This window comes from Limulus polyphemus, unplaced genomic scaffold (genome assembly GCF_000517525.1).
Source record: "Limulus polyphemus unplaced genomic scaffold, Limulus_polyphemus-2.1.2 Scaffold8217, whole genome shotgun sequence".
Taxonomy (NCBI): Eukaryota; Metazoa; Arthropoda; class Merostomata; order Xiphosura; family Limulidae; genus Limulus; species Limulus polyphemus.
Genome location: NW_013673827.1, coordinates 25,173 through 33,529, shown reverse-complemented (window position 1 = coordinate 33,529; position 8,357 = coordinate 25,173). Strand labels below are relative to the sequence as shown.

At 31.4% G+C, this 8,357-nt stretch overlaps 1 protein-coding gene and 1 long non-coding RNA gene across 2 annotated transcripts; one reads left to right on the top strand and one right to left on the bottom strand.

Moving 5' to 3' along the window:
• The first annotated feature begins 19 nt into the window (after positions 1 to 19).
• Positions 20 to 2,590, top strand: LOC106475206 (double-strand break repair protein MRE11-like). Its single transcript, XM_013935903.2, has one exon. The coding sequence runs from the start codon at positions 780 to 782 to the stop codon at positions 1,755 to 1,757; it is 978 nt and encodes a 325-aa protein (XP_013791357.2). The 5' UTR covers positions 20 to 779; the 3' UTR covers positions 1,758 to 2,590.
• A 4,104-nt stretch (positions 2,591 to 6,694) lies between these two features.
• Positions 6,695 to 8,344, bottom strand: LOC111083111. The gene is made up of 2 exons (XR_002608805.1): positions 8,123 to 8,344; positions 6,695 to 8,011 (listed from the first exon to the last, which is right to left on the bottom strand). It is a non-coding gene; the product is annotated as an uncharacterized LOC111083111 (long non-coding RNA).
• Positions 8,345 to 8,357: the final 13 nt, after the last annotated feature.

Below are 8,357 nucleotides of genomic sequence, written 5' to 3'. Positions count from 1 at the left end.
TGTACACACAATGTGTAACACATCTCTTAACTTTGTAAAAGACCATTAATGTTAGGTCTTGTACACACAATGTGTAACACATCTCTTAACCTTGTAAAAGACCATTAATGTTAGGTCTTGTACACACAATGTGTAACACATCTCTTAACCTTGTAAAAGACCATCAATGTTAGGTCTTGTACACACAATGTGTAACACATCTCTTAACCTTGTAAAAGACCATCAATGTTAGGTCTTGTACACACAATGTGCAACACATCTCTCAAACTTGTAAAAGATCATCAATGTTAGGTCTTGTACACACAATGTGTAACACATCTCTCAACCTTGTAAAAGACCATCAATGTTAGGTCTTGTATACACAATGTGTAACACATCTCTCAAACTTGTAAAAGACCAACACTGTTAGGTCTTGTAGAGAAAATGGCCAACAGATATTTCAACCTTTTATTGAGCATACCATGTGACACATTTCTTATAAAAGTTAGTTATCTCAAACATGGGTGGAGCATAATTTAAAAAATAGTAAAATGTGCAAATTGTCTAGCATAGTTGAAAACATGAATGTTTATAGCAGTAGTTGGCAATGTCTTAATGAGTATTTTTGTTGTTTAATCAGTTGTTGTTGTTTTTCTATGATATAAAAATAGTAAAACGTGCAAATTGTCTAGCATAGTTGAAAACATGAATGTTTATAGCAGTAGTTGGCAATGTCTTAATGAGTATTTTTGTTGTTTAATCAGTTGTTGTTTTTCCATAATTTAGAAAATAGTAAAAAGATGTATAGAAGTTTTGCACAAGTATTTGAATTTATTTTTTTAGGAAACAGAAAACAGCCTAATAAGCCCCTAATTCGTCTGCGTGTTGAATACACAGATAAATATGAGACTTTCAGTGTTAATCGTTTTGGCCAGAAGTACGTAGACAAAGTGGCTAATCCCAAGGATATCATCCATTTTCATCGTAAAAGAGCAGAAGGCAGTAAACCTTTCAAAGTTGCTGTTGATATGGAACAATTACAGAAAGTTCTAAAACAAGAAGGTTTAGATCAGTCTCGAGTAGAAGACCTGGTCAAAGAATATTTTGAAGCTGCAGATGATAATCGAAAATTATTTTTGCTCTCCGAGACAGGGATGGGGGCAGCCGTTCAGGAGTTTGTTGATAAAGATGTTCGAGAAGCTATTCCAGATCTCATTAACCATCAGGTAGAAAAAGTTCAGAATTTTTTGAAACAGAAGGATATTGATGACAAAACTATTGATGATGAGATACAAAGGTATAAGGAAGAAAGGAAAAAGACCACACAAGAAGTGCAGGAGGTACAAGCAGCACTAGAAAAAGCTCGCCAGAGGGCTACTGAAGTTATTCATAATTCAGATGACGAGATGAATGTGGATGAGGAAATGGATGAGAGTAGTGGCTCGGGCCATTTAAACACTCGTGGAAAAGGACGAGGTGCTCAATCGAGAAGAGGATCTAGATCTAACACTACGCTCAGCGCCGAATCCAATGTTGCCGCTAACAAAAGAGGTCGTGGCCGAGGAAGAGGCAGAGGCCGTGGGTCAAAAAAGGACAGCACAGAAGCTCCCGTGAGGAACACTTTGAAACAAGCCTTCATAAAACAATTTAAAAAAGAAAACAAAGTTTTTATGACTCACCAGTTGAAATCAGTTCAGGAGATGAGTACGATTCTCCACCAAAAAAAACAAAAACTGAGTCACAGGATCAAATTGGATGGAGTCGTACGAAACATGTGAACAAAAATACTACTATTGGCAGTCAGAGAAAGCAGCTTAGGAAAGGAACAGTTTATGACTCTGGTGATTCAGATGATGATGATGATAACAGAAATCCATTTGACTAATAGCAGTGATGGAAACTTGGTGCAGAATAAGTAAATCTTGAATCATTGCAATCGGATTCTTTCAGTTTGATCGTAACACTACGTTGACATATAACGACCTGTAGTGAATATGTAAAAGCATTAAAGACATACATAATGCATTAAGATTTTGTAGAATCATAGTCCTGATGGAAGTAAATAACAGTTGATGATAAAACACATTATTCAGTTTTTTTATTATTGATGTCAGTATTCACTGAATACTGTGTATCCTAAGTTTTATGTTCATAGTAGAAAACATGTTTTATCAGAGATTTACTTTTAAAACTTCAATTTTTTTTATCTTATTGTGTTCCTACACATTTTAATTTCTTAGAATATATGATTGAGCTTTCTGCACTTAGAATATTTAATTCCAAAGTGATTTTTCTTGTGTTATTGGGTCAGATTTTCAGTATTAATCTCTGGTTGTATTAATAGTCCTAAGAAAAATTGTTGAACCTTTAATTTTATACCCAACTTCCATTTGCAAAAGAAAATTACCTTTAATAAGCCTCAGATGATAATATATTGTAGAAGTGTATAAACTTAGCATTTTCTCTGTTTTACGAGTAACATTTGTGCGAAGATATTGTGATCTAGTGTTTCTGAGGTGATAAATTTCGCAATTTTTTTCTCCCTGTGTAAAATATCAAAATAAATTTTACAAATTATGGGCAAAAAAAAATGTTTGTAGTTTATACATCTAAAAGTATAATATTTATAATATTCTCATTAGTTGTCTTTACATTTAACTTAGAAAGTTGCAGTTTTAATTTAGACTTAATGTGATTTATTCTGAAGAGTGAAAATAGATTTTCTAAGAATTTCTTAAAATAATGAACTTTATTCTCCACCTTTCTGCTATAGAATGTCAAAAATTTAGAATACAACACATTTTCATAATCAATGTGAATAGGGCTTTGTCCAAAAATATGATTCATATTGTGATGCACTTTCAAAGTGAGGTATCCTCACTTTTGTTCCTTAGAAAAGTAATAATTTAGTTGCTTAATATTCCCTGTTTCAAACTCTGACATAACACTGTTTGTCAACTTACTATTTTTGTACAGTATCCTCAAAATAAACACTTCATTATGCTTATAAATACCCTCAAAATAAACACTTCATTATGCTTTTAAATCACTGTTTGTCAACTTACTATCATGTCAGAGTTTGAAACAGAGTATATTAAGAGTATTACTTTGTCAACTTACTATCATGTCACCTCAAAATAAACACTTCATTATGCTTATAAATCACTGATTTACTTTTTGTACAGTTAATTTAGTTGCTTAATATACTCTGTTTCAAAACTCTGACATGATAGTAAGTTGACAGTGATTTATAAGCATAATGAAGTGTTTATTTTGAGGGTACTGTATAAAAAGTAATACTCTTAATATATCAACTTACTATCATGCCTCAAAATAAACACTTCATTATGCTTATAAATCACTGTACTGTATAAAAAGTAATACTCTTAACATACTCTGTTTCAAACTCTGACATGATAGTAAGTTGACAAACAGTGATTTATAAGCATAATGAAGTGTTTATTTTGAGGATACTGTACAAAAAGTAATACTCTTAATATACCCTGTTTCAAACTCTGACATGATAGTAAGTTGATAAACAGTGATTTAAAAGCATAATGAAGTGTTTATTTTGAGGATACTGTACAAAAAGTAATAATTTAGTTGCTTAATATACCCTGTTTCAAACTCTGACATGATAGTAAGTTGACAAACAGTGATTTATAAGCATAATGAAGTGTTTATTTTGAGGATACTGTACAAAAAGTAATACTCTTAACATACTCTGTTTCAAAACTCTGACATGATAGTAAGTTGACAAACAGTGATTTAAAATTATGTGTTTATTTTTAGTGGTAAGTTCCAAACCAAACCACTTCATTATACTTATGAATTATTTACCAGTTTACTGTTGTATTAGCATGATGTGCATCTATACACAAGTATCGTCTGACGTGACATGTGGAGATGTTTCAGTTTCTTATGATTGTATTTCCCAGTGAAGCTTTCAGGCTTTATCCTTATTTATTTGGACTTTTATAATCGCTTACTTTTGATTCAAAGCACTTTTCTACTTTGAAAGTAATTATAATTATTTTTGTATTTGTTCATCTTGGGGACACTTGGATTTATTTAATCTGGTAACAATTACAGACTTCTAGCTGGTTCTCATGTGCCTGTAATGTACTGTCTTGTAGTTAATTTCTGATTAAATATAGATGTAGTTAATACTGACATTTTGTGAGAATAAAATTTTACTTCTATTCAATTGGTTATCAAATGTTTGCACTAGTATTACTGTTTCTGTTAGTTAACATAGATTTATAAACATTCGCAATTGAGCCAGTGGCATTGAATTTATTGCGGATGCGATAAACCGACAGCCTGCTTGAAGGTGAGTCCTGAACGTTTCAGTCCACTCCATTCTGACAGTCTCAGTGTTTTCTGATTTCCAGTAATGTTTCAGCACCAATTTCTGTTGGTCATTAGTCAAGTTTCCAGCCATTATTTTTGAATCAACTAAAAACAATTTTATAGATTCAACATATGCAACTGTATGGTACTTTTGGGCCACTCTTTATATTTATTAGCATTTAATACATGAAATAATTAACTCTGACACAGTTACAGTGCATTTTGAAGAAGAATGTTACTGCTAGTAACAAGCCTGGATTTGTTACTGGAAGAAAAAAAAGAAGATAATTAGTAATTATTTGCCAATACCTTCAGAAGTAAGGTCAGGATCTGGAATATGGTATTCCATTACTTATTTTGTATAACAATTTTCCATTCTAGTTAGGTGTTAACTTCCGTGTATCCTACTTGTCCTTTGCATCAGAAACCTTGTGTCAGTGCTGAATTGGAACATGTAGTTGTATGTCTTACTTCTGTTTCCAATAAGTTCACGCTTTACCCTTTCAGTAAGTGCTATTTGTCTCGCATCCTGATGATGTTTGACATTTCTTTTGGTTAGATGGTGGCTGGAGCCTTCAGATAATCATTGCTTCTCTTCCCCCCACCTGAGATGATTGCCATTTTTAGAGTTAAAGTACTTAATTTTACATCAAAGTCCACCCAGGCTGGTTCAATTACTTTAGACCACAATTGACAAGACGAATTCTTCTTCTCTGCTCTGTTATTACAATACAGTCTGTGATAATTTCACTTTAAAAACTGCTATCATATGCTTTTTATCTCTAAACTCACAATCATGCAGTCTAGATCTAAATAATAATTTTTCAGTGAGTATTTAGCCAATGATTGAAATAGCTAGTATACTATTGTTGTAGAGTTATTTAAATTAGTTATATAATTTAATAATTAATAACTACTCTGCATGTAGATAGTGCAGTACTTTACTATAATAAAACACATATTTATGCTAAATTAAGTCTAGCTCTCCATACAGTGTTACAACAAAATGATGAGTTGTTGACGTTTCATTGGATGTTTGTTTAAGCTATATTTAATGAAAAATTGCTTCTAGATTTAATCTCATAACACCTTTTTTTGGGGGGGGGGGGAGTATGCTCCCCAGACCCCCATAGCATTGGTATATCCTATACAAAGAGTTCTAATCTAAGATTTTAACATGTTCTCAATGTTAAATGAGTGCATAATTCTACAAAGACAGGTCTTCTGCTAATCCATTATATTAGGGGCTCATGTGGTAACTTTGAAAGCTGATAACACTAAAATCCAGGTTTCAGTACTTTTGGTGGGCACAGCCTGGATAGCCCATCATGTAGCTTTGTACATAACCACAAACAAAAAGTTTATATAAGGACCATTCCATTAGTAACAACTTAAACATAAATCACATTTTGTGTTCAATAGCAATATGTATCAGTGAAGTTCGAAAGGAGTATTTCATCTATATGTCCATTTTTTTTTCCCGTTTTCATTGGAGTTGTGATTACATCAGTTTGAGGAAATTTTAAACTGATCTAGAATGAATAAAGATTGTAGTTTTGTAATGTTTATATAGAAAAAAACACAGTTTATAGAATATATAATTATATTACTGTTGAAGAAATAACTAAAATTACGTATGACAGCTTTGTACCTCCTCCATATAAATAGAAAGTATTAGTTGATCGTGTCTATTAATATGTTTAATTATTTCACTTTGTTGAGGAACAATATACAACACAGTTCCTCTGCTGAACACAAGTTTTATAAATCATTAAAGTTATCTTAGGAAACTCGTTCTGACTGTGTGTCGTGCAGAAACACAATGTAATATATAACGTTGTTGAATCTGCCATTAGGCTGGTATTGTGTCCATAATTTCATTGGCTCGTGATCATGTGGTTCAGTAAAATACATGATTTGTGGATGACAGCGTGCTCCAATAAGATATAAACTTATTAACATAAGATCGGTATTTTGATTTGTATTACATTTATATGATGTTACTATGTGACTAACATATCATTAGCTTGACTTACAAGAGACTGAAGTACTCTTAAAATTTGTAGCTCACACATACATATTTACGTTTAAAAAAAGCTTGATAAGACACGTAATTGTGTTAAACTTTAATTATAATGTGACACGTTTACTAATCTACAAGGACTGGGCAACATTACACTTAACTATAAAGTTATTTCATTTTGACTACCTAAACTTACTACACTATTTCCTGTGAGTCATAGTCTTTATCGTTGGTTTAAATACTGTCAGTTAAATCATTATTACATCACGTTAAATTTTAATAGTGGAGAATTTTCTAATGTACGTCCGTATTTATGCTGTTTAATAAAAATATAAAGCATTCATCTACAAACATATTTATTAGCACAATTTCTCTACTACAAACAAAAGAATAACTTTTTGATGGTTATGATTTGAACAGATTGTAATAGCACAAATAACAAAAAATATGGCATCAATTTTATATACTCTGGAGCTCAAGAACACGATGTTTTCACGTTTCTGTAATTTCTTACATTTACTGTGTACGTTAAAACTATCAATATTGACACACAATACCACACAGTTATTTATATATAATTACCATATTTAGTGCTACCTACACTTATCATTAACTTGTATGACTAACATTTTGAGTGCTGTAACCCTGCTGGCCTATTGAGCAAAAAGCATCATTGACAAGTGTCAACAAAAAAAAAGTGTTCAGAATGTTAAAATGTATCCCACAAACCCAAAACTATTTCCAGAGTTAATGTAATATGTTATCGTACTTGTACCTCCTAAAAAATTCATCAATCGTGCACTGTTACACTTTTACTTATATACAAGTTCATTTAAAAGATAGTTTGGAATGAAGAAAAATCACAATAAAATACAAAGAAAATGAATTGGTAAGTTTCATTATTCACCAACCATGATTGAGGTTGAACCAATCCATATAATTTGAAACATAACTGGATTCTGTGATTAGCGCACAAAGATTTCTGCATTGCACACTTTCAGGATAAGTTAGACCACAGTTTAAGTATGGGCATTTTTATTAACAGTACAAATAATTACATAAAAGATAATTGCACAACACTTAATTAAAAAAAGGTTAAAAGCGCATACTAATCAAACCTTAACCTATCTTTTATTAAATTCCTTCTGTTTATTAGTGATTGAATGAGAAAATCTGGACTATTTTAACTAGATAGAACAATTTCTTCATACCACCATGTATCTGTATTTTTAACTTCAATACTCAATTAACCTTGCGCATATAGTAATCCGTTTATCGTACATGGATTGAGGATATATATATATATTCATTATTAATAAATCGTTATGTCAAATGAACAAGAAATATATATTACCAACTAATTAGAAAAGTTTAATTTAAGACAATATTTTTTAATAAACTTAAATACATGTACACCTAATACTAACTAAATAACGCAGGTTTGAAATACTAAAAACAGTTTCATCACATTATACAACAATAATGAAAACACAACTGAAGATTTTAAGTTCTTTGTTACCTCAGATCTGTCACATTAATCTGTACATACAGACGTATCAGTGATGATGTTACATTAATCTGTACATACAGACGTATCAGTAACGCTGTCACATTAATCTGTACATACAGATGTATCAGTAATGCTGTTACATTAATCTGTACATACAGATGTATCAGTAATGCTGTTACATTAATCTGTACATATAGATGTATCAGTAACGCTGTTACATTAATCTGTACATACAGACGTATCAGTGATGCTGTTACATTAATCTGTATGTAAAGACGTATCAGTAACGCTTTCACGTTAATCTGTATGTAAAGACGTATCAGTGATGATGTTACATTAATCGGTAATGCTGTCACATTAATCTGTATGTAAAGACGTATCAGTAATGCTGTTACATTAATCTAGTACATACAGACGTATCAGTGATGATGTTACATTAATCTGTACATACAGATGTATCAGTAACTCTAGTTTACATTAATCTGTACATAC

Bases quoted from the DNA above. Each gene is read 5' to 3' on its own strand.
- LOC106475206 (XM_013935903.2), top strand. From the start codon at position 780: ATGTATAGAAGTTTTGCACAAGTATTTGAATTTATTTTTTTAGGAAAC.